At 39.1% G+C, this 27,322-nt stretch overlaps 1 protein-coding gene across 1 annotated transcript in view; it reads left to right on the forward strand.

The window, feature by feature from the left end:
* The first annotated feature begins 5,156 nt into the window (after positions 1–5,156).
* LOC126089661 (elongation factor Tu, mitochondrial) overlaps positions 5,157–27,322 on the forward strand; it is a 56,305-nt gene continuing 34,139 nt past the window's right edge. The window contains exons 1-4 of the mRNA XM_049906928.1: positions 5,157–5,299; positions 6,931–6,983; positions 11,927–12,089; positions 12,174–12,340. Coding sequence (XP_049762885.1) covers positions 5,263–5,299; positions 6,931–6,983; positions 11,927–12,089; positions 12,174–12,340 — 420 coding nt within the window. The 5' untranslated portion in view covers positions 5,157–5,262. The remainder of the gene's footprint in view (positions 5,300–6,930; positions 6,984–11,926; positions 12,090–12,173; positions 12,341–27,322) is intronic.

Below are 27,322 nucleotides of genomic sequence, written 5' to 3' on the forward strand. Positions count from 1 at the left end.
CGCAATGGGATGAGATGCATGTAACATAGGCCCCAAACCACTGTCAGACTATTTAAGGAGAGTGATGTGTGTGGTACTCCCTTCCATAATCATCAAATGTTCCATTAACCTCTGTCTTCTATGCCATATACATAACATACTGATTTTAAAATATACATACATATCGCTAGCATTTGGACAGCATAAAATTCGAACAGTCCATTTCCATAGTTATTAACCAGAACTTAAAACCAAGACTGTAGAAAGATGTAAAAGTATCTGCCAAACATTATGTAGTCGAACATATCCTCTCTGTTTATCCGAAACCATAAGCAAGTAGTTATCTATAGAAGTCCATTGCAATATTACAGTTTGATGTTCCATTTCAACATCGACCATTTTTGCTTTAGATGGATACTTTTATATTCCCGCTGCATCCATACCAAATGCTCCTAATATAAACCAAGCTCCTGACTATGGAAGTGGAAAAACATCGCTAGAGTGCATAGGGTTCCTCCTATCACAGTACAGTGCAACCTTGCTTAACGAGCACTCTCCTAACGCAAATTTGCATAACGAGCAAAACAAATTGTAAAAAAAAAAACGATTCGCTTAGCGAGCAATGTTTCGCACAACGAGTGACGGTGATTTAGTGTGATGCCACCAGTCGCTCGTGACCGTTGGGGGAAACGTTCAACAACCTGAACATATTTCATTGACGGCAGTGGCATACGAAAAATGGCTTGAGTACGTATTGCAGTCAGGGTTTAGCGGTCTTCCTACTACCATCTTAGTGCAGCTTGTGAGCATATATTTTTCTAAAATTGTGTTCACAGAGTGTGTTTTTGTGTGCAAATTGAAATAACCTTTGTAGAAATATCCCCAAAGAAAAAGCCGCAAGAAGAGGAAGAAAATGACCTTAGAAATGAATAGTAAAACCACTGAAAATCGCGAATGTGGTGTGAGTGTTGCTGGTACATACAATCGGTCTACATCTGCACCATCCTCAAGAACAAGGACAAGATTAAGGAGTTGGATGCTTCAAAGGGAGTGACAAGAGTATATCAACAAGGATTTCGTATTCTGGACGATGTCAGAAAGTTGCTCCTGAAATGGATAAATGAGAAGCAATTGCAAGGCGACACTATTAACGAGAACATCATTTGTGAGAAGGCGAGAACGATTTTCGCTGACCTAGTTAGGAAGACGCCAGGATCATCAGCGGCCGAAGAAGCCGTGGGCGGTTCGGGAAGTTAAATGAGAAGAATGGGCATCCACAGCACAGCACAGCACAGCACAACAAAGCAGCCTGCTCAGACACAATGACAACTTCATCAGCAACTTCAAGATGCTCTTAGATTCTGAGGGTTATCTGCTGCAACAGTTTTTTAATTGTGATGAGATGGATCTATTCTGGAAAAAGATGACGAAGCGTATCTTTACAACAGCAGAGGAGAATGCATTGCCCGGTCACAAGCCAATGAAAGACCGTCTCACACTGTCATTCTGTGCCAGTGCAAGCGGCGATTTGAAAATCAAACCGCTGCTGTTCACCATTCAGAAACTCCACGAGCCTTCAAGTAGGATAACGTCCAGAAGAGCATGTTCAGTGTGATGTGGAGGTCAAACAACAAGACTTGGGTGACACATGATCTTTTTTGTGATTGTATCGATGAAGTGTTTGGTCTTTCGGTGAAAAATATTTGTTTGAGATGAATCTGCTGCTCAATGTCTTGCTAAAGTATACATTTTAAAAGAACATACATAATAAAGGAATACATTTTATACATAAAGATATCCCACATAACTAGAGTGTGCATTTTAAAGAATGTGCACAATGAAAGAATACATTTCATACATAAGGATTTCTCCACATGTTTAACAGTTAAATGTGGAACTACAGAGACTAAAAAAGCTTAGGAAGAGGTACAAACAGAGTTGCAAGTTGTTTCGTACATCAGGTCTATTTTTGAGAGGTTTCAAATTCTTTAACACTGTAAAAAGCTTTCTCTTTCAGCCATTTTTTAGTCTTACTTTTAAATATATTAATGTGCCTGCACAGGTAATGTGTTAAAAAGCCTTATTCCCATGTATTCATAACTGTCTTGTGTTTTCTTTAGTCGAGTTGTTGGTATGTCTATCTCAAATGTTTGATGAGTGTTATGATTATGAACAGACTGCCTAAGGTTGTAACTGTTAAAGTTTTCTTTTATGTACAAAAGGCAGCTGTATATAAAAAGTGAAGGGACTGTCATTATCTGTAATTCTTTGAAGTATGACCTACATGATATGTTATTTTTGGTAATCCCAGAGATGCTCCTGATGGCTTTCTTTTATTTGGCAGAAGAAAGCCATCAGGATCATCTCTGGGATTGTGTCTCTCTTAATATATTTAAAAGTAAGACTAAAAAATGGCTGAAAAAGAAAGCTTTTTACAGCATTAAAGAATTTGAAAACAATTCAAAAATAGACCTGACGTACGAAACAACTTCCTAATACTTATATATGTATGTTATAGGAACAGAACAGGGATCAAGTTAAGGATTCTATATAGTTCTAGCACGTGGAAGGAGTGCTGGGTGCTATGTTTTTATATTTTCTTGAATATCATGTTATTTTTAGTGCTCTCCTTTATTTCAGATTGTAGTTAGCTGAAGGTAACTTAAACTGAAATATCTTATATTACACGTCTTTGAAGTACCAATTTACTGAAATTGATGGCTTATTATGACTATTTAATGTAACAAAAATTTTGATAGTATACTACTGTCCAGAGTTCACTCAGCCACATATATAGCAGAAAATATTGTTCACTCTTATCTCCCACTGGGCCAACAATTTTCCACCTTTTAGTGTATTCTTCAGAACAAAAAAAATTAAACTCCACATAAAATTATTCCTATAAACATATAAATTATTTATGCCTACTCAGACTACATTTAACACAGCAGTTAACAGGAATGTCAGTCTTTTTAAGAAACTTGTAGTATGTGGCTGTTATGTTTCTCAGTCATTAGTATTATCAACATAACTGCATACATATTTGTCATAAAGTAATTTTTATCTGTGTGTCATAAGAATATAGGTACTTGTCATTCAGCTAACAGGCGATCTTTAGTTATTAATCTCCATAATCATAACAGTGGAAGGAGTGACTAGCAAGTTATGTTTTTAAATTTATCTTGAATTGGTAAACAAATTGTCTCATGCAATTCTTTCTCTTTCCTTCAGAAATGACTCTGCTCCACCAATGAATTGGCACTCAAATACTTTGCCTCTGGTGATTTTTTCTGTCCATTGGAGACCTCATTGGTATTGACAAAGGGAAAGGCTATGGATTATTAAAGGAATGTGTATAACACTGGGCAACATATACAAAAGACAGGTCTGTTAATTATTTCAGTTCTTAGATGTAATTAAGTGATAATAAAATAAACACATGTACATGGAGTAATATACATTTATTCTGAAACCCTTTGTGTAATTTGTATTTTCTGATCCTAATTTTGAACTTTACACTCTTTTTTTTTCTTTTTAACCAATACAGTTCTTCCTCTCTGCTCTGGTTCTTGTCATGCTACTTTTGAAGCAGAGCCATCTCCAACTCTGCTAGTTCTTCCACATTTGAGAACAGGTATTTTCAATCTGAAAACAAAACTGATGGTCTTAAGATGACAGTAAAAAAGGAACACAGTGAAAGTGTCATGCCTCCAGTTATTTCCCCTTCCCCCCAGGTTACATATAGCTGCTGAAGATGATTGCAAAAGCAAAAATTATGTATGTTTCTCAAACATGACAGTGAAATATATCAGCTTCCAGTTTGGATATGTGCCATAAGTACAGGATTATAAAAAAGGTTATGGTTGTTTATTGAAATGTTGACATCTTATTCTTCATTTATACACTCGATATAATTATTAATAATCAGATCTTAGAAACAGCGTTTATATAAGACCACTCACTGCAAAAGTGGGTGAACAGTGGTCTGTAATTCAGCAAAGGTATTTTCTGTAGACAATCCTTGCTGCTGTAATGAATTAATTATTCTAAGACATAAATACAACAGCAATTTAGCCAGTAACACCCCTCAGAATTGTAAGTCATACCAATCTCAATGATGTCTGTTTTGTCGCAGTAGGAGACTTGGAAAAGACCAACTGTTTCACAAAGGAGACCCCATTTCACAATTTCTTTAATGTTACATCCCTACTTGGACTGTGGCATGCTTCCCTTGACAACTTTATCAAATCGTAATTTAACTGTACACAACTTCGAACTGACATTCCATGTATGGGGCGCCGCTACCACATTTTCTAGACATATTTACGCGTTTCTTTCTTGGAGAAAAAAATCTTTGCATGTTGAATGTGCTCTGTCGATCTGTGTGAAGATGTTTGTGAATGGAAACTGTTGTATATTTTTTCTCGTACTTTATTTGGAAATCTAGAAAGATATCTTAATGCTTAAACAACAAATACCTGACCCTTAACTAAATTTACTATAGATCGTCGTACTGTTATACATCCAACTATTCTACATACTTAGTCAAATATTTTGAACTAATGCTTTCACTGAATGAAACCACAGAACCTTTCGTGTTTCCTAATACTCTCTTGACATCGTCTACATATCTATCAGCCTCAAAATATCCTCAAACGCACAATTTTACCTTTCTGCGTGCTTATTGCTCACTTTAGAAGCGCTGTTTCTGCAGACGACTCCTACAGTAATATGAATAATAATATAAATAAAAATAATAAATATGAAATAACGTACACGAAAATACTCAGAGTGCTCTTCAGTTGTTGCTAGCTTACTTCGACGGGAACGCTATTCCGGGAATAACTAACCGGGGAATAAAGTGGTGTCAACAACGCGCGCTCCAAGTTAGCTAGTGGTTAGCCTTTTCCACGGTTAGCTATTCCTGGATTTAACCAGAGATTGTACAACTGACCCTTTTCTTGTAAAAACGAGTTGTCGACTGACAATTTTTGTCAATGTTATTGAGAGTGAGATGTCGCTTCAATATATCGAAGGTTTAACAAACTAGTATTGGCAATAAATATCTGAACGTGTGCAGGCCCCTTTTGAAAGGGTGTATTGGATGCCAAAGAGATTAGAATCGTAAACTTCAACTTCTTGTTGGATGCAGTGAGCTCAATACTGAAGTACCAAATATCTTCCTACAGCATTATCATTGGTCCAAGGAGCTTAGATGTGTAATTTCCTTGCGTTAACAAACAAAACAGGAGAACTAAGAGATCTGTGGCAAAGTACCTGGAAATGGCGTGGGTTACGACGAGAATTATTTTTAGTCCAAGTGAGTTGGTAAATGATGTAGTATGAAAAGTGTTTTTCATGACTGTAATCGAGAAAGACAGACAAATCGTGCTGCGTGTTGTAACAACCCACAAATCCAACAATCACAACACAATTTTAGGTTATGTTCGTGGAAATATACCGTTTAAATTAAGTAACTACAAAATGTTTTTGTTGTAAAGAGAGGTGTGAGACATGCACTTAATTCAATATACTAGGGCAGTCCCATTCTTCATTTGTTTCTCCGAAATCACGTTTGGCTACAATGGCTCTGCCGGTGTCTAAACAATGCAAAATACCTTAAACGGTTCTGGTCGTTGATTTGTTATATATAGATTCAATAAACACGGGAACAGTATTACTACATATTTCGTCGTTAGATATTTGATCAGTAGGACGGACAGTATCAAATTTCTAATTCGTTTTTATGTTCGACTAATCTATTTTTCTTATCAAGTGGAATGAAGATATTGGGTACCGGTAACAGATACATCATGGACCCTCTTTGCAATTTTCGAAGATTATGTACGTAATTTGTACATAAGTCATCGAAATACTCGTCGGAGACCTGCCCATTATGTAACGTAGTTTTTCTGAATTTATCTTAATGTATCACTTGCACGAAGTTTGGTGCGACCATAGACGTCAGTTTACGCCGCAGGTCAGTTAGTTTCAACAGCAAAGAGGAACGTGTCCACCATTACACACAATATACAGATGTCGATTTCCTTTAGTTGAATGAAGCGTATACTGTGTCATTTAGTATTGTGCTGCAGTGTCAGTATTCAAAATTTATAACAGTAAAAATTTGCAGAAATTCCTGCCTGACTACAGCATTAGTAATACATCCTGGTGCAAGGGTAGAATGTGTTCTTTCATGATTGTTGTTTCATTTTATGGAATAAACACATCATTTCTCAGTTATGGGTGCATTAGAAATAGGAAAACACCAGTTCATTTAGTTATGCTCAGAGGTATAATACATCAATAAACCACAATCCTGGTCACTACTTTGTGCACTGGTAGTGACCAGTAATACACCAGAACAACTCACTAAATTAAATTGCTGACTGCAGGTTATTTGGGCATAGTAACGTATACTGTCCCACACGTATCACACACATTTGATATGATACATATAATGGTCATATCAGCAGATGAAGTAAACATTATGGTGACAGTGATTAAGACACTGGACTGCTCCACACCAACAAGGAAATGAATCTCAGAGCAACATACTGATGTTTCCGTGTGGTTTCTTACATTAGACAGATGTTTGGATAATTTTGACATGGCTGTGGCTAATTTCATAACATGTGAAATAGTTCACTTTCTCAGATGACTTTGTCCGTGAGTCAGATTGGTCTTCCCCCCCCCCCTCCCCCCCCCCTTATGCAAAAAAGTAAAATCTGCCTTTGATACATAGTGTAAGTTGCCACACTCTCATGTGTAGCCTAAAGATTGACTAGTTAAAGTTTTTTCAACTTTTTGTTAGAGAATTCATTTACTACATGATCAGATTTACTTTTTAACTTTTTTGTTGCCTTTGAAATTGCAAATTGTCTCTTAATTTTATTATAAATAGCTATGTGATTGTACTATATTTAATATTTTACTATTTTATGATTTCAGTTCTACGACAGACAGTCAAGAAAGTTCTATTTGCAGCAGAAGCACGTCAGTTGGTATGTGAATTTTATAAACCACGATTAATATGACTCAACTGTATCTGTAACGTATTGTTATATATACCTTATTTTCATCGTGCAAGATTCAGTAGCCTGTTGAGTACCACGAGTTTGTATCCATTTATATGGCAGTTTTAAGCTGAAAGTTATCTGAGTTACATGAGGGCATTACAGGCAAATAATTATTCAGCCCGAGTGTCAGGAAGGAATGTAAATATAATTGTGACTCACACTGTATAAAGTGGTTATTTTTGGTCTTCAGCGCATACTGGTTTAATCAGTTCCACCATGCTAGTCCATCATATGCTGTGTTGTTCATATCTGCACAACTACTGAAACATATCCATTTGGATCTGCTTACTGTTGTTAGGTTGCTGTCTCTCTCGACAATTTTTTGCACCCCTCCCTCGGCACTTCCTTTTATTACCAAGTTAACTAATCCCTGATATGCCATATCAACCCCTCTTCCTTTAGTCAGGTTGTAACATAGAACTCTTTTCTCCTCAATCTGATTCTGTACCTGTTCATTAGATACTTGATTTATAGACCTATATCTAATATGCATTTTCCTGTAGCACCATGTGAAAAATCTTCCCTTTTCCTGTTGTGTCTGCTGTTTATAATCAATAATTCACTTCCATATCAGACTGCACTCTGTCAACTACTTTCAGCAAAGACACCTTAAGCCTTAACTGTAGCCTATGTTTGATATTAACATATGTCTGCCTGTTGCTATAATTATTCTTTTTACTGCCAGTCTTTGTTTAATATACTTTGTTTCTGCCACTGACAGCTATTTTTCTCCCTAAATAACAACTCATTCAATTTGATTTGTGTGTGTGTGTGTGTGTGTGTGTGTGTGTGTGTGTGTGTGTGTGTGTGTGTGTGTGTGTGTGTGTGTGTGTTTTCTAAGAAATATTAAAAATAAAAAAATCTACTTTTAATACTTATACAGTTACAAATTGTTGAAGCTTTTGTGGTCATTACTTGACATTTGTCTTGGGATCTTCAGTTGATGTTTGATGATTCTTCTGGTATTTTGTCAAGATGAGCAGTAGGTTCAATATCCACAGCTGGCGGGGAACTGTAGTTAAGCCTGCGGCCAGTGATGATGTGTACTTCTGCCAATTTTTTTAGGACCTTGCCTGGTCATTACTGCTGTGGCTCCTCCCCCCACCCCCCTCCCTCCCACCACTCTCCCTGTCCCCTATTACTTTCAGTGGTTGCTTACTGCAACACAGCAATTTAGTATCCTTTTACCTTGAGACTTTCTTCTTTATTATTTAATCTTTTATAAATTTGTTAATTTCTATGGCTTCTTTAATAAGTTGGCTCAGTAGCTCTTCACCACAGCGAAAACTGTCATGTTGGTAAGTTGTATAATATGGTCAGTCTCCCACAGCACGTACTCTGTCAATGGCAATTTCTCAACCTGGAAGGCCATTTATGTTTGATGATCTTGGTCTTGATGGAATGTCCAGTCATTCCAACATAGATCTTTCTACATGTATTAAGGTATGCAGTATATTCTGTACATTGCGATTGGCTCCTTTCTGCACTTTGAAAGTCTGCGACAGCTTGTCTCCCCCCCCCCCCCCCCCCCCTCCCGTATACAGCCAATCCTGTCTGTCACCCTGGAGATGTACAGCAGGAAGGCTGTATCCAACATTTCTTCATCCCACATGTCACTTCACCACGTGTTGTGTTTTGTGACTTTTTTTTTTATGGAAGTGGTGGAGTGCACATGCTCCTGAAAACACAGTACAGGTGTTCCATCTTGCATCCAAGATACTACAGTTGACATATTTGTCTTTCATGCATTATAAGCATATTAATTCTCCAACTGCAGGTAATTTTCATTCAATAATTAAAATAGCTATAAAGATCGTATGAAAGGAATGTAACAAGAAAATTAAAATCTGAATTTAGAAGTGATTTTTAATTGACATTTAACAACATATATAATGTGGGAAATATGCAAATTTTGTTAATCATCATAAGCACAAGAGAAACTTGCTGATAGTTTCTCTGAGTGTGGTATATCTTGAAGCAAAATACACAAGTTCAAGTTTCATCCTTGCATCAGGTTTTCGTTTCTTTCTGCATTTTTTTTTTTTCGCATCAGCATTTTTTCTGGAACAGCACACATTATATGAGGTTACTTTTTTATTGGATTTAGTGGTATGAGGGATATTAACGTGATTTTCTATCAATCTTGTTGCACTTGTATCTCCTTGTACATGTTGAGATAATGCATGTACGTATTTCTCGAAAATCACTTCAGTTACTTCCTTTATAAATTCCGAAAATGTTTTCTTTCTGTTTGAATTTTTTTTATTATAATAAATGTGTTGAACAGAAATTGATCAATAAGATGTTGAAATAATATACTTTCTTGTGATATTTCTTCTGCTGTTTCCACATGGTCTCATAGTAAGAAAGTTCTCAATCCGCTTTGTCAGTGCTACCCACTGTATTGTTATAGTCACATATCATCTTAATTTCATTATTCGTCACTTCTTTTTGCTTTGCCTTTGCCTGATTGTCCATCACTATCATGGAAGATTTTCTCAGAATGTTACTCTCTCTTCCCAAACTTGTAGAATCTTCAGTGGCTGCTCTATATTCAGTATCGTCAGTCTCATCACCAGAATCTATTGCACGTTTTGACATGTTGAGAATACAGGCTCACTGTCAACACCGATGCTGCACTGTTGAATATAAATTATTCTTTTCCATTGTTGAGATTATGCAGCTGTTGAGTGATAATTGAAGGAACATGTGAACACAGCTGCATTAATTTGTCATTTGCAGTTTGTCGACTACATTAATTTTCAAGTGACATCCAGTAGATGAAAATAACATCATTAGTTATACAGCAAGTGAAGTAATTTGACGCAATGTGCATGCAAATACGCTCTTACTAATGAGATGACTGACCGTGGTTTAGTGAGAAATCGTGTTAAGACTTTTCTTGCTGCTTTGCTGTAAATTTCATATTGTTAGCAACAGTTTGTTGCTTAAAACTGCGTGGTGCCTGGTATATATCCTACAATGTGATCAGACATATCATAAATTGTCCATTTCCACCGGCCGTGAATCCTGAGAATGTTAAAATGCAACTCCTGATGCTCCAGAACAACAGAAAAATATTCGATGGGTTATAGTTACTTCTTACATTCAGATATCCCAGAAATTGTACCCGACATAACAGCATGCCACACAGATTCATGCAGAAAGAGTTGAATGCACATTGCATGCTGCTCATAGGTGATGGTTTAATCATGCCCATTACCTGGCTTGGATAATGATTCAGGAGTTTGTAAAGATATGGCTCCATTTGTGTCGGATTTTGATAAATGCTGTGGCCCAGATTCTCACAATTCCTGGTAATGAGCACATGTAGAAAGGGGTAATTGTTAATTCTTTTCTACCCCCATAATAATCTTGATTGTTGGCATGGAGGCTGTTTAGCTGTCTTAGGAAGTCTCCAACCATCAAAGCTGACAAGGATTTCATCAGTCCAAGTTTTAGATTCTCCAGCTTCTCGAGGAAACGTCTAGTCTTTTGTGGATATGACGATCTTTCTCTGGTGTGGCTGAAACCAACTGACCAAGTTTGTCATCATTAACACTTCTCGCTCTCTTATGTATAAATTGGCAAGATACTTCACCACTCCTTTTCAGCCAAACGTTAATTTAATGTACGGTACTGGTACAGTGAAATCACTTTGCTCATGGGAAAAACTCAGTGACTCACTAAAGCATTTGAACAGTCTCTACGCCAACAGCAGACTTGCTATGGCACTAAGACTGGATCAACAGCTACCTCTTCTAAATGAACACATCGTGTATCGAAAACTAACACACATCGACCAATGTCTGCACAAATTCTCAAATCGTTCCTGGTGCCAGAAAAGAGGAATGATTAATATTCTCAAAACCTGTGGAAGACAAATGTATTAGCTGCAGCACCTCAAAAGCGAGATGCAGCATCTGGGCCGTGTTCTGAGGACCAGCGGGTACTACATCAGTGCTACAAAGCCTACAGAGTGACACATATGAAGACTACATGTTGGTTACAGGCGCTCTGCCTTACATCCCTAGGGTGACATATAAAATCAGTGGTATATTCAGCAAACAAGGCATAAAGACTATTTATGAATTGACCAAAACAATCAAAATGTGTCTCAGGCTGGCAAAGCACAAAATGGCCCACTGGCAGTGTTTGAAATATACTGCGTACCTGAGTACATGTAGAAAGCTGTGTTGAAATGACTGGACAGTCCATTGACACCAGGACCATTGAACATAAGCCGCATTGCAGGTTGGAACAGGTGGAAAAATCTGCCATGCTAGAGCACCCACTGTGTGAGACTAACCACATAACACAGTTTCTCAGCCATTTGTTCAGGGAAGCCATAGAAATTGACAAACATGACAACAGTTTCAACAAGAAAGAAGAAATCTCAGCGTAAATAATCATGGATTTCTCGTGCTACAATAAATGAGCATTTTATGTAACAAGTAACAATATCAAACGTACGGAAAAGCTCTTGGAGATTGGTAAGACAGGTACATTTCATCTCTGGCTGCACAGTGGACTAGTCTGTCACCTGCAATGGAGGTAGAATCTTCAGTTAACCATTCATGTTGGCACAACTCAGGAAAAATTATTAAACAATTTGGCCAAAGTTCCCGAGACAAAAGTCAACAGATGATACATCACTTACACATTTGTTGGGTTGAATATGTATCTCTTCAGTAAGTGGATAATGAATGAATGAATGTGAGTGAGTGAGTGAGAGAGAGAGAGAGAGACTAAATGTTTGACTGCTGAACAAAGAGCATCAGGAACGTTGTCAATAAGACTACTGTACAAATCTTACTTCTAAAGTGTTACATTATTTCAAAATCTGAATCAGTGTTGTTATTTTTCAGCATTGCCAAGTCAGTGTCAAGAAACTTTTCTTACCATCAGCACAGTTTACTAGGTCATATGCTGAGAAGAAAGTATTTACACGTGACAAACCACATTGTAATGTGGGAACTATTGGACATGTTGATCATGGAAAAACTACACTAACAGCAGCTATTACAAAAGGTTAATGTGGATCTTGAAATTTTCGATTTACTTCTGTACAAATATTGTTATATACTCATGTGATATTATTGCTCTCTCTTCTAGTCCTCGCTGACAAGAAATTGGCTCAAGCGAAAGGTTATGCAGAAATAGATAATGCCCCAGAAGAACGTGCGCGTGGTATCACCATCAATGTTGCACATATTGAATACCAGACTGACAGTCGCCATTATAGTCATACAGATTGTCCTGGTCATGCTGACTATATCAAGGTATAGTGATAATAGTTGGATTACTCACCTCACAGATATTATTAACAAGCAGAAGACACTGGACATGCCCAACTGATTTGGTATGTGGGTAAACATTACATAGTGTACACCCCTCGCATTTTTCATATATTATGCATGATATTTATAAATAATATGCATCAAAATATTTGTCTAAGACTTATCTATTACCTAATGTAGATGTCCTGACTTTACCTGCAGTTTCAGCTTTCATTATGAAGAGAATGTTAAATATGGTATTAATGTAGACTATACGCTATGCTACAGATTAATCTTTATCACTACCTTTATTTTGCACACATTTTCAATTCCAAATTAAGCTAGACCATGGTTGGTAAGTTCCTTTTGTACTACCTACACTGAAATTCTGTCATGATGTGCAATCAACTCAAAATTAACAGGACAGATAGATAAATGAAATCATTTACACCATCATGTATATGCGGTGTGCAAACCCATATTTCTAAGAAATCGAGAAAAGAGACTCTTACAACTGTCCCTTAATATTCATAAGATTAGTGCTCCAGTCATAGATGCATTCTGCAGTTTTTCCTTCATATTGATATAGATGAGAATAAGAGGGATAATAAGTTAAACAAATCAACAAGTAATACTAACGAGGTAGGCGAATAAATTCTGGAAACAAACAAGAAAAATCCAGGGAGGAATAATGACAGTGTTAGGAAAGGGATAGATAGCTACTCACCAAATAGAGGAGATGTTGAGTCGCAGACAAGCATAACAAAAGACTGCTAAATATGCTAGCTTTTGGCCAAAACGCCTTCTTGTAAAATAGACAAAACACACACACACGCTCACGCAAGCACAACTCTCATGCACATGACCACTGTGTCTGACTACTGAAGCAAGACTGCAAGCAGCTGCACATGATGAGAGAAGTAACCTGGCTGCTGGGGGTAAGGGTGGAGGCTGAAGCAGGAAAGGTTGGCAGGTTAGGAGTGGGAGTCAGTGAATTGCTGCTTGTAGGTGTATGCACGAATATATTGCAGGGAGAATTCCCATCTGCACAATTCAGAAAAGCTGGTGTTCGTATTATAAAGGATCGACAGGGTGCAGGCTGTGAAGCAGGCATTGAAGTGAAGAACGTTGTGATGGGCAGTATGTTGAGCAACTGGGTGGTCCAGCTGTCTCTTGGACACAATTTGTCTGTGGCCATCCATGCATACAGGCAGCTTGTTGGTTGTCATGCCCACATAGAATGCAGCACAGTGGCTGCAGCTGAGTTTGTAGATCACATGACTGTTTTCACAGGTATCCCTACCTTTGGTGCGATACGTGATGCTTGTGACCAAACTAGAGTAAGTGGTGGTGGGAGGCTGTATGGGACATGGGTATGAGTCTTGAGGCAAGGGGTTTGGGAGTAGGGATGGACGAGGATATTGCTTGGATTTTGGTGGGCGGCGGTATATAGAATGATAGTGAGTAGTATATTCCTCATTTCAAGGCACAACTAGACGTAGTTCAAACCCTGGTGGAGAATGTGATTCAGTTGCTCCAGTCCTGGGTGGAACTGAATCACTAGGGGAATGCTCCTTTGTGACCATACAGAGGGACTCTGGGAAGTGGTGGGTGACTTGAAGGATACAGTACTGGACACTTGCTTTTTACAAGGTTGGGAGGGTTATTTCAGTGAGGTTCTGGAGGAATATGGATTGGGTGACCTCATCTTCAATCCAGATCACAAAGGTGTCATCAATGAACCTAAACCAGGTGAGGAGTTCTGGATTCTGGGTGGTTAGGAAAGATCACTCGAGATGGCCCATGAATAGGTTGGTGTAGGATGGTGCCATACGGATGCTCGTTGGCGAACCATGGATTTGGTGCCTTGAAGACATCACTTACAAACAAGGGCTACTTTTGAAAGCAGTCAAGTGAATTACAAACGAAGCTGCAACCACTGTGCTGCATTCTATGTGGGAATGACAACCAACAAGCTGTCTGTCCACATGAGTGGCCACCAACAAACTGTAGCCAAGAAACAGCTGGATCACCCAGTTTGAGCATGTTGCACAACACAATGCTCTTCATAGCCTGCGGCATGTGGATCCTTACTACTAACACCAGCCTTTCTGAATTGCACTGGGGAACTCTCCCTGCCATGTGTCCTACATTCCCGTACCACTCTCTCCCTGTGCCAGTGTTCCTTAATTCCTGTCCTTCCCCTTCCCTGCCCCCATTCCAACACTACACATTTTTGCCAACTCACCCACAACCTTTTTTCCCTCCTCTAGTTCTCTTCTGGTCCCTTTTGCCCCTCTCCTCGAACCTCGTGACTGCACCTAACTGTCTTATCCCAGCCCCACCGCATCCCTACATCCTCCCGTAAGCCGCACTTTACTGTCCCTCCAACCCTACCCTTTTTGTCCCTCCCCTTCTCCAGTCCAGCCTTTCCCCTCACATGCAGTTGCTCATAGTCTGGCCTCAGTGGCCAGAGACAGTGGTCATGTATGTGTGAGCTGTGCTTGCATGAATGTGTGTCTGTGTTACCTACTTTAGAACAAGACAATTTGGTTGAAAGCTTACATGTTTAGCTCTTTTTTGTTGTGCCTGTTGTGGCAGAGTGGTTCTAGGCGCTTCAGTCCGGAACCGCGCTGCTTTACGGTCACAGGTTCGAGTCTTGCCGCAGGCATGGATGTGTGTGAAGTCCTTAGGTTAGTTAGGTTTAAGTAGTTCAAAGACTAGGGGACTGATGATGACCTCTGATGTTAAGTCCCATAGTGCTTAGAGCCCTTTGAACCTTTGTTGAGACTAAACTTTTCTATATGATGAGTAGGAATCTATCCTTCTCATAATATCAATTCATGAATCAACTTGGATTAGTGGAGAAAATTATAATTTTAGTCCTGCTTGTTTACACTTGCTTTTTCACTTCGTTACACATCCTTACATTTCTTTGTGTGACTAGCTGGATGACACTGTCTGTATAAACACTTGAAGCAAATACAGGGTGCCCATAATTAAATTTACAGTTTCAAAACACTTTAAAAAGAGAACCACTGTTCAAAATGACATCAAGTTTGAACAGCATATTACTGATGCAGAGGGAAAAGTTTTTTTTTTTTTTTTTTTTTGCAAACTTTCAATCAAATCACAACTAAGTCATCCGCATATGCAAGACTGCTTATTTTGTGTTCACATATCTTAATCTCACCCCGCCAGTCTATTGTTTTCAACATATGATCCATAAATAATATGAACAACAGTGGAGACAGGTTGCAGCCTTGTCTTACCCCTGAAACTACTCTGAACCATGAACTCAATTTACCGTCAACTCTAACTGCTGCCCGACTATCCATGTAAAGACCTTTAATTGCTTGCAAAAGTTTGTCTCCTATTCCATAATCTCGTAGAGCAGACAATAACTTCCTCCTAGGAACCCGGTCATATGCCTTTTCTAAATCTATAAAGCATAGATACAATTCCCTGTTCCACTCATAACACTTCTCCATTATTTGCCGTAAGCTAAAGATCTGGTCCTGGCAACCTCTAAGAGGCCTAAACCCACACTGGTTTTCATCCAGTTGGTCCTCAACTAATACTCGCACTTTCCTTTCAACAATACCTGAGAAGACTTTACCCCCAATGCTGATTAAAGAGATACCTCTGTAGTTGTTACAATCTTTTCTGTTTCCATGTTTAAAGATTGGTGTGATTACTGCTTTTGTCCAGTCTGATGGAATCTGTCCCGACTCCCAGGCCATTTCAATTATCCTGTGTAGCCATTTAAGACCTGACAATCCACTGTATTTGACGAGTTCAGACTTAATTTCATCCACCCCAGCTGCTTTATTGCACTGCAATCTATTGACCATTTTCTCCACTTCCTCAAATGTGATCCTATTTCCATCATCATTCCTATCCCATTCTACCTCGAAATCTGAAACATTACTGATCGTACTTTCACCTACATTGAGCAACTCTTCAAAATATTCCCTCCATCTGCCCAAGGCATCCACAGGATTCACCAGCAGTTTTCCTGACCTGTCCAAAATACTTGTCTTTTCCTTCTTACCTCCCTTTCGAAGACTGCTAATTACACTCCAGAATGGTTTTCCAGCAGCTTGACCCATAGTCTCCAACCTGTTTCCAAAGTCTTCCCAAGATTTCTTCTTGGATGCTGCAATCATCTGTTTGGCTTTGTTCCTTTCAACAACATAACTTTCTCTGTCTACCTGAGTTCTAGTATGTAGCCATTTTTGATACACCTTCTTTTTCCTTTTACAGGCTGCCTTGACTGTGTCATTCCACCAAGCTGTTTGCTTCATCCTACTTTTACACACTACTGTTCCAAGACGTTATTTAGCCACTTCTAGTACTGCGTCCCTGTACCTTGTCCATTCCTTTTCCAATGACTGTAATTGACTACATTCAACTAACTGGTAACCTTCTGAGAACGCTGTTATGTACTTGTGCCTGATTTCCTTATCCTGAAGTTTCTCCACTCTTATCCTCCTACATATGGACCTGACCTCCTGCACTTTCGGCCTCACAATCCCAATTTCACTGCAGATTAAATAATGATCAGTGTCATCAAAGAATCCCCTGAATACACGTGTGTCCCTCACAGCCTTCCTGAATTCCTGATCTGTTATATAGTCAACAACAGATCTGGTTCCCCTGCCTTCCCAAGTATACCGGTGAATGTTCTCTTATGTTTAAAAAAGGAGTTTGTGATTACTAAGCCCATACTGGCACAGAAATCCAATAGTTGTTTCCCGTTCCTGTTAGCCTCCATATCCTCTCCAAATTTACCCATAACCTTTTCATACCCTTCTGTTCGATTTCCAAACCTGGCGTTAAAATCACCCATGAGCAGAACACTGTCCTTGTCCTTTACTCTAACAACTACGTCACTGAGTGCCTCATAAAAACTATCCATCTTATCTTGATCTGTCCCTTCACAATGCGAATATACTGACACACTCCTGATTTTCTTGCTAGACACTGTCAAATATATCCACATCAGTTGTTCATTTACATACCTTATTGCAACTACGTTGGGTTCCATTTCTTTCCTGATGTAAAGCCCTACACCCCATTGTGCTATTCCTGCTTTGACTCCTGACAGGTAGACCTTGTATTCTCCCACTTCCTCTTCTTTCTCACCCCCTTACCCGAATGTCACTAATAGCTAAAACGTCCAGCCCCATCTTACTTGCAGCCTCTGCCAGCTCTACCTTCTTCCCAGAGTAGCCCCCATTGATATTAATAGCTCCCCATCTCATTACCATTTGTTTGCCAAGTCGTATCTTAGGAGTCCCTGGTTTGTCAGTTAGAGGTGGGACTCCATCACCTCCAAAGGTCCGAGGCATTTTGCTCTGATTGTTGCCAGCATCATATTTAAAGTACCAGGGAAGCAGGTTACTAGCCTTACTTGCCCCGAGTCCCATTGGGTTTTACCCCTAACGGTTGAGGGACTAACTGGTGGATTTGGTAGTCTTTGCCGTATGAGCATAAAGGTGACCACGACTCAGAATATGTCAGAGATGCCCAGCCTTATTCCAAAGTAACTAGTATCCCAACTGTCGGGACCACTTACTTGGCCACTCATACGTTGCCCATGGTTCATGAACTAAGACATGACTACAGGAACCCACACCATGAAGGTAGAATACATGTAAAAATGAAAGGTCTTTCGCTCTCCAACCAGGTGATTCCGTCAAAGAGCCAGCACTGCTTTCAGTGGAAAGGATTAATCTAATGCATATGTAAGTGGCAGTTGTATAATTTTTTTTCTATAATTCTGAAATAATCTTAGGGGTCTCATCCGAGATGTGGAGGAGGCCCTACCGGCGGCAATAGAGTGCACTGGGTGCACCCGACTGCAAATTGTTGCTCATGTCGGCACCAATGACTCCTGCCGTCTGGGTTCAGAGGTCATCCTCAGTTCGTACAGGCGGTTGGCGGAATTGGTGAAGGCGAAAAGCCTCGCTCGCGGGGTGGAATCAGAGCTAACTATTTGTAGTATCGTTCCCAGAACCGTTCGCGGTCCTCTGGTTTGGAGCCGAGTGGAAGGCTTAAACCAGAGGCTCAGACAATTCTGCGGAGATCTGGGGTGCAAATTTCTCGACCTCCGCTATCGGGTGGAGAAATGTAGGGTCCCTCTGAATAGGTCAGGCATGCACTACATGCCGGAAGCGGCTACAAGGGTAGCGGAATACGTGTGGAGTGCACATGGGGGTTTTTTAGGTTAGAGAATTCCCTCCCTAGGCCCGAAAAGACGCCTCCTGAGACGCGGCAAGGTAGGAGTAGGCAAAATGCAACAGGGAATAACAATATTAATGTGCTAATAGTAAACTGCAGGAGCGTCTATAGAAAGGTCCCAGAACTGCTCTCATTAATAAACGGTCACAACGCCCATATAGTACTAGGGACAGAAAGTTGGCTGAAACCAGACGTAAACAGTAATGAAATCCTAAACTCAGATTGGAATGTATACCGCAGAGACAGGCTGGACAGTGAAGGGGGAGGCGTGTTTATAGCGATAAGAAGTGCAATAGTATCGAAGGAAATTGACAGAGATCCGAAATGTGAAATGATTTGGGTGAACGTAAAGGTTAAAGCAGGCTCAGACATGGTAATTGTATGTCTTTATAGGCCCCCTGGCTCAGCAGCTGTTGTGGCTGAGCACCTGAATGATAATTTGGAAAATATTTCGAGTAGATTTCCCCACCATGTTATAGTTCTGGGTGAAGATTTTAATTTGCCGGATATAGACTGGGAGACTCAAACGTTCATAACGGGTGGCAGGGACAAAGAATCCACTGAAATTTTTTTAAGTGCTTTATCTGAAAACTACCTTGAGCAGTTAAACAGAGAACCGACTCGTGGCGATAACATTAGACCTTCTGGTGACAAACAGACCCGAGCTATTTGAAACAGTTAACGCAGAACAGGGAATCAGCGATCATAAAGCAGTTACGGCATCGATGATTTCAGCTGTAAATAGGAATATTAAAAAGGGTAGGAAGATTTTTCTGTTTAGAAAAAGTGACAAAAAGCAGATTTCAGAGTACCTGTTGGCTCAACACAAAAGTTTTGTCTCAAGTACAGATAGTGTTGAGGATCAGTGGACGAAGTTCAAAACCTTCGTACATTATGCGTTAGATGAGTATGTGCCAAGCAAGATCGTAAGAGATGGAAAAGAGCCACCGTGGTACAACAACCGAGTTAGAAAACTGCTGCGGAAGCAAAGGGAATTTCACAGCAAACATAAACATAGCCAAAGCCTTGCAGACAAACAAAAATTACGCGAAGCGAAATGTAATGTGAGGAAGGCTATGCGAGAGGCGTTCAATGAATTCGAAAGTAAAGTTCTATGTACGGACTTGGCAAAAAATCCTAAGAAATTCTGGTCTTATGTCAAAGCGGTAGTTGGATCAAAACAAAATGTCCAGACACTCTGTGACCAAAATGGTACTGAAACAGAGGATGACAGACTAAAGGCCGAAATACTAAATGTCTTTTTCCAAAGCTGTTTCACAGAGAAAGACTGCACTGTAGTTCCTTCTCTAGATTGTCGCACAGATGACAAAATGTAGTTCCTTCTCTAGATTGTCGCACAGATGACAAAATGGTAGATATCGAAATAGACGACAGAGGGATAGAGAAACAATTAAAATCGCTCAAAAGAGGAAAGGCCGCTGGACCTGATGGGATACCAGTTCTATTTTACACAGAGTATGCGAAGGAACTTGCCCCTCTTCTTGCAGCGGTGTACCATAGGTCTCTAGAAGAGCATAGTGTTCCAAAGGATTGGAAAAGGGCACAGGTCATCCCCGTTTTCAAGAAGGGACGTCGAACAGATGTGCAGAACTATAGATCTATATCTCTAACGTCAATCAGTTGTAGAATTTTGGAACACGTATTATGTAGTATAATGACTTTCCTGGAGACTAGAAATCTACTCTGTAGGAATCAGCATGGGTTTCGAAAAAGACGGTCGTGTGAAACCCAGCTCGCGCTATTCGTCCACGAGACTCAGAGGGCCATAGACACGGGTTCACAGGTAGATGCTGTGTTTCTTGACTTCCGCACGGCATTCGATACAGTTCCCCACAGTCGTTTAATGAACAAAGTAAGAGCATATGGACTATCAGACCAATTGTGTGATTGGATTGAGGAGTTCCTAGATAACAGGACGCAGCATGTCATTCTCAATGGGGAGAAGTCCTCCGAAGTAAGAGTGATTTCAGGTGTGCCGCAGGGGAGCGTCATAGGACCGTTGCTATTCACAATATTCATAAATGAGCTGGTGGATGACATCGGAAGTTCACTGAGGCTTTTTGCAGATGATGCTGTGGTGTATCGAGAGGTTGTAACAATGGAAAATTGTACTGAAATGCAGGAGGATCTGCAGCGAATTGATGCATTATGCAGGAAATGGCAATTGAATCTCAATGTAGACAAGTGTAATGTGCTGCAAATACATAGAAAGATAGATCCCTTATCATTTAGCTACAAAATAGGTCAGCAACTGGAAGCAGTTAATTCCATAAATTATCTGGGAGTACACATTAGGAGTGATTTAAAATGGAATGATCATATAAAGTTGATCGTCGGTAAAGCAGATGCCAGACTGAGATTCATTGGAAGAATCCTAAGGAAATGCAATCCGAAAACAAAAGAAGTAGGTTACAGTACGCTTATTCGCCCACTGCTTGAATACTGCATACTGCTCAGCGGTGTGGGATCCGTACCAGATAGGGTTGATAGAAGAGATAGAGAAGATCCAACGGAGAGCAGCGTGCTTCGTTACAGGATCATTTAGTAATCGCGAAAGCGTTACGGAGATGATAGATAAACTCCAGTAGAAGACTCTGCAGGAGAGACGCTCAGTAGCTCGATACGGGCTTTCATTAAAGTTTCAAGAACATACCTTCACCAAAGAGTCCAGCAGTATATTGCTCCGTCCTACGTATATCTCGCGAAGAGACCATGAGGATAAAATCAGAGAGATTAGACAGAAGCATACAGACAATCCTTCTTTACACGAACAATACGAGACTGGAATAGAAGGTAGAACCGATGGAGATACTCAGGGTACCCTCCGCCACACACCGTCAGGTGGCTTTCGGAGTATGGATGTAGATGTAGAATATGTTGGAGGACACTCTATATGATAATTAAAAATGCTTAATTTTAAATTATCTATCATCCCACTAACTTTGAGCTGATTGCGTGTCATGAACATTAGAGGTGGTTTCCTTGAAATAAGGGGTGGTGGGCCAAAATATCCCAGAGAACTTCACTTAGTCACCTGCCAAACACGAATTGAATCGGCTGGCTGCTTCTAAGGCCTTCCTCTTGTAATAATTATGCCATTGTATTTACTATGCCAACATATTTATGAATGACCTCTTTTGATAACTGTTGTTACACAGGTCTAAACATGTCACAAAATGCATGTGTTATGTTGAAGTACTAAATGGAACAGAATGAAAATTTGAAATGTATGTACAGTGTTTGGCACAAAAAATGCAGCACCCAATAAGGCTGTGTAATTATCTATTTAGTCAACGTGAAGCACTTAACTTTTTGAGGTGGGGTTATTGGCATTGCTTTGCGATCAAACAACGAAGTGTTGATTGTTTATTGCACTATCTTCACTTAATTTCCCGTGCAACGTGGAAAACACATCGCTGAATGTTAGCAAATAACGTTTTCCCACTCTTGTAGAGCTTACTCTTATACTGTGAATTGTTCCTCTTTCAGTCACACTGTTTGTAGGATCTTTCTGTAATTGTTGTAATCAGCTTTTTGGAGGAAATATGCTGTTAAGCTGAACAAGCTGTGAAAGCTGTTGCTTTGGTGGAAAATGGTTGCAGCATGCATTACGTTGCAGAAGTGTTGAGGACCATACCTTCCAGGATTTCCAGAATCATATGAAGGTACACAGAAACTGGAGGCTTTGCAAGTAGACCGGGAACAGGTCAGAGAAGAGCAACATTGGAGAGAGATGACTACTTCTTATGACTTCAAGTTCTTTGCAACTGTCACCCCACTGAACTGTCACCCCACCGCTGCTGAAGCACGAAACAAACTCCACCAGGTTAGAGGGGTGAATATTGGCGAGAAAACAATTTGACAACGACTGGAAGAAGATAATATTTAGTCCAGGAAACATTCTACAGGTTTGGAACTCATCAGAGAGCATTGCACAACTCGACTACATTTCATGAGGGAATATCTTGGCTGGACAGTAAAACAGTGGGATCAAGTGATGAGTCACAATTTGGCCTCCTGTCACCAGACAGAAGAGAGAGGAGCTGGAGAAGGCCAGGTAAAAGGTATTCCGCCTTGCACATTCTCATGAGGGCCCTTTTTAGGGTGGTTCTTTGATGGTGTGGGCAGGAATCAGTGCAGCTGCATGGATGGATTTGGTCTTCGTGGAGTGTAGGAGCCTTACCACACATCGGTATGTGGAGGAAATCCTTCTGTAGCATGTTATACCTTTTGCTTCATTTCTTGGTAGTGATTTTATACTATTGCACGACAATGGATCCCCACATGTTGTGAGAATTGTGCAAGGATTCTAGGATGAAATAGGGATTCATACTAGGGGTTGGCCTGCTCGAAGCCCTGATTTGAATCCTATTAAGCATGTTTGGGGCTGGCTGGGTAGAAAATCCCATCAGCACTATTCAGAGACCATACAGGACCTACAGAATGTCTGCCTGGAAGATGGGATCTGATTCATCAACAGGACATGGCCGCATTAATCAGGATCATGCCTGAAGGTTGAATGCTGTCATTGGTGCAAGAGGTGGCAATACCAGCTTTTGAAGATTCGAACAGAGGTCTCAGAGATCGTCTCAAAGGCTTGTGAAGGAAAGTGTGAAGTGTATAGTGTCAAAATAGACAGACATTACCTTCATGAGCATAGTCATAATTTCCTAGAAGTGTGTGTAAATTTGCTACATTTGTATATAATTGCCTTTCTTTTTTCATTGTTGGACACTTCAATGGGACCGTACCACAATATTCTGTCATAAGATAGTGGATTAGTGCCTTAAGAATGTTATAGATTTAAAATAAATTTCAGGTTTTGTAAGAAATTGAGGTGTTGCATCTTTTGTGTGGAAAGCTTTGCAAATACTGTTCTTTGAGCTTCAAGGACTAATTGTTTCTTTCTCCCTACACTGATTCACAGGGTTGGGCACCCATTTTAGATCAAACAGAAAATACTGCACACTAAATACGAGAGAATGCAAACAGAATGTTCCATCTCATTTTCTGTTCTTGTCCTTACTTTCTTTAGACCATATCATGCCAGCCTTATACCTTGCGTATTACTTTACATATTTTACTTCTAGGCCAGTATTCTTTTTCTCATATTTACCTCCCCATATGTAGTTTCATTCTGACTCTTGGTTTATCTTAGCTAGTATTTGTATATCCTCAAACTATGTGAACAGAAAGGAGAAAGTGTGCATTGTCATGTCATTCAGTTTACAAGGTAAGTTTAGTTAATCTGGCAGCTGAAAAAATCTATTGGACCCCTTCAACATTTTCTTTCCACTATGTAGAATTCCGTATGCCATGTAAATCTTTTGTCAATAATTGCCTTTTTCAATCAGGATTTCATTTAGAAGTAATTTCTGTTGACCACAATATTTATTGACTGCAGCCAGTTCAGATTAATCAGAATTGTGTGGAAGAGGCCTAAAGTGTTGTACGTTATTTAGCTTCAGATGCTTACTGCATCTTTGCATCACAGAAGTCATTAGGTCCTGATACATGTATTATGCTCAAGACCAAATATTTTTTAGGGTAAATTATTATGGAATAATTTTATTGTCAGTCATTTTGCTCCTTTTTTTTTTTTACCCCTTTGTTCAGACCTGATGTTGAATGTGTAGTCAGGTAAGTAGTGTGTGTACCTTATTTTTGATTAAATTCAGTTGTCTCCTAAGATAGGCCACAACATTTTTGATGGTTGGATTATTCTATGAAAGAAATTATGCTGGTTTTAAGATGAGCTTTTGAAGATTTGCACCATTTTATACAGGACATGACAATCTGCTGAAACCAGTGTGTGACTAATACATAACTGGTTGGCCTTGAATCAGGAGAGTGATATCTTGTGAGAGGCGCAAATTTTGCACACGCAAACATGGGAAATTGTTGGCACTGAAGTAATACTTATACGTAGCCCCTCCCAGTCCCTCCAAGACTAGAATTACCTAAAGGAAGGACTGAGTCCTTACCTCAGCACCCAACACTCTCACCTGATACAAAGTCCTTAATATTTGTTTCTGTTTGAATACTCCATATGTGGATCAGTCCATGTCAGCTCACCTAGGCCTCCCTGCTGGACCATTAAGGATTTGGATGAAATTTTATGTGAACATTCATCCATGTCCCCAGTGAACACTGGTAAAGTTTAAAGTTTGTTGAAGCAATACTGGCTGAGATATAGCCAATTACATGACTGTGTGACTTCGCACAGAGTGATGTGGATTTCTGGAAACTTTGTGTTATATCTCGGGCAATACTTCATTGAAAGGAATTAAATGTGCTCATCTTGTACAACTTTATGCATTCTCTAAAGAATGATAACGAGAACAGTTTTACAGGCCATTATCACCAAGAAAATACAAAATCATCCTAAAAAATCAGTGTTTGGCTTCTCATATTTGGGGGACTGAAAATATGAGTAACGGTGCAACTTGATATGTAGTAGATTAACAACACAAGGTTCTCAAATATAAATTTTCATTTATGTACTGCTTTCAAATACTCTGTAAATGAAGTGCAAAGTTGAAGTTTTTGTAAAAAGATAAAAAAAATGTATTTTTGACCTGATTTTACAAAAAAAACTTGCATAAAACAAATTCTATTCAATTGGCATGTTAGATTGCCGGAGTCCCAATGTGGTTGGAAGGCCCTGCACATAATGCTCCAAACATATTTAATTCGTACATGCCCTAGAATTTGTCCTTCATATTCAGGTATTGCTAGTTCACGTCAGAAAATTGAATGTGATTTCTGAATGCTTGAAAACATGCTCTTTCCAACTATAATAGATTTGATATCAATTATGGAAACCAGATTTTCTAAAAGTAAGTTGAATGTGCTGTGGTTTTGCCATTTTTACAGAAAAAATCAAGTTTGAACTGATTTTGTAAAAATTTAGAAAGCAATAAGGGATTGATACTTTATATTGTAAAACCTTATGTTGCTAAGTTATTGTTGTTGTTTTCCAAAGATTTAAGTTTATCATGCCTTTAATCAATGAGATGTAAAAAACAACGGTCAAAACTTTATTCACAATGAGATTTGTCCTAATGGTTTGCTTAAATTTATGTAGTATTGTTTGCCCATGTTGGAAATTACACGTACTGTTTGGGGGGGATGGGGTGGGGGAGGACCTTAAAACACAGTTTTAAATTAACCTGTTTTTGAAGATTTTTGCTTATAAAAGAAGTGTCGAATAATTTGTATTTTCATCTTTTCACAAAAATCTTCATCTTTTGATGAATTGGTAGATTACTGGAAAATAGTTCATGAATGAAATTTTGTATTCTACAACCTAGTGCTATTGACCTGTTGCATAGTTAGTTTCAGGTTCAGTATGCATTTACTCTGAGATATATAAGAATCCAAAGTTTACATTTTTTCATGCTGCTGTTTTCGTGCTTAACATTTTCAAATTATCTAATCTTGTTACAGCCTGTGTTTGATAGTCAAATGCCTTTTTTTAGTGGTTAAAACTTTGGTATTCCTAATGAGTGCAGTTTGGAAAGTTTTCTAGAACATAGTTTTTTTTTTTTACAAAATCAGGGCAAAAGTACCGCATTTATCTTCTTAGAATATCTTCAGTTTTGCACTTCTTTTTTTTTTTTTTGTATGGGAAAGTGCTATATAAATCGTTAATTTGTTTGTCATACCTTTGCTCCCCAAGATATAGGAAGCTAAATTTTAAAATTTTTTTGGGCACCAATTTGTTTGTGCAATTCCGTCTAAAAGTTTCTGGGTGAATATAGCTTGTAAAATTCTTTTCGTTATTATTCTTAAGGAAACACACAAAGTTGTACAAGATGGCCAAATTTTATTTCTTTCAGCAACCTGTTGCCTGAGGTACAATAGCTCAAACTCACCAGAAATTTGTGCAAAGTCGCACGTTGAGTAAAACAAGTCACTACATCAAGCCATTATTGCTTGGTGAACTTTAAACTTTACCAATGTTCATCAGGGACATGGACAAATGTTCACATAAAATTTCATCGAAATCCATGATGGTAGAGCAAGGATATGTTCCGAAATTAGGTGATTTGACAGGGAATGACCCATGTATTACCTACCTCTGGCTTTTCTATGATTACAGTTACTTTCTTTGTGAAGTGTACTGTAGCACATGTTAATTTCTACTGCTTCTTTTACTTACATTATCCCTATACACTGGATTGTGGAATAGGACCTTCGTATCTTCAAAACTCATCTTAAAACCTTACTGGTGCAAAATTTTTGCACATCTCATCTTGTATTCTGTCAAATCATGTGCACATGTCACTGAATGCACCATTTTCATTTTCTGAAGAGTTAGAGCACTGATCTAATGTATTGTTTGCCTAGTTTATGTGCTGTTTTGCTTGAGGTAGAGTCACAGGGTGGAAGGAGAGCTGTAGATCTCTTTTCTTTAGCTGAATGGGTCTACACTTTGATTTACCAGTAAACAGAGGTCTAATACAATTATATTTGTATCTGTTCTTCCTGAACACAAGCTCAAGTATTTTCACTGAGATTGTTGTGGTCTTGAATAGTCTGAGCTTTGTATACTAAAATCCTTAGCAAGGAATTATTCTGACTTAAAGGTGGCAACCTGCTAATACCAACTTTCTGCTTTAACTCGTGATGTTATCAAAAGGTACATTCACCACAGCTAAGTTTTCACATTAATATTTGCTGGCTTTGCCAACTTGTAATAAAACTACTGTTACT

This window comes from Schistocerca cancellata, chromosome 1 (assembly GCF_023864275.1).
Source record: "Schistocerca cancellata isolate TAMUIC-IGC-003103 chromosome 1, iqSchCanc2.1, whole genome shotgun sequence".
Classification (NCBI taxonomy): domain Eukaryota; kingdom Metazoa; phylum Arthropoda; class Insecta; order Orthoptera; family Acrididae; genus Schistocerca; species Schistocerca cancellata.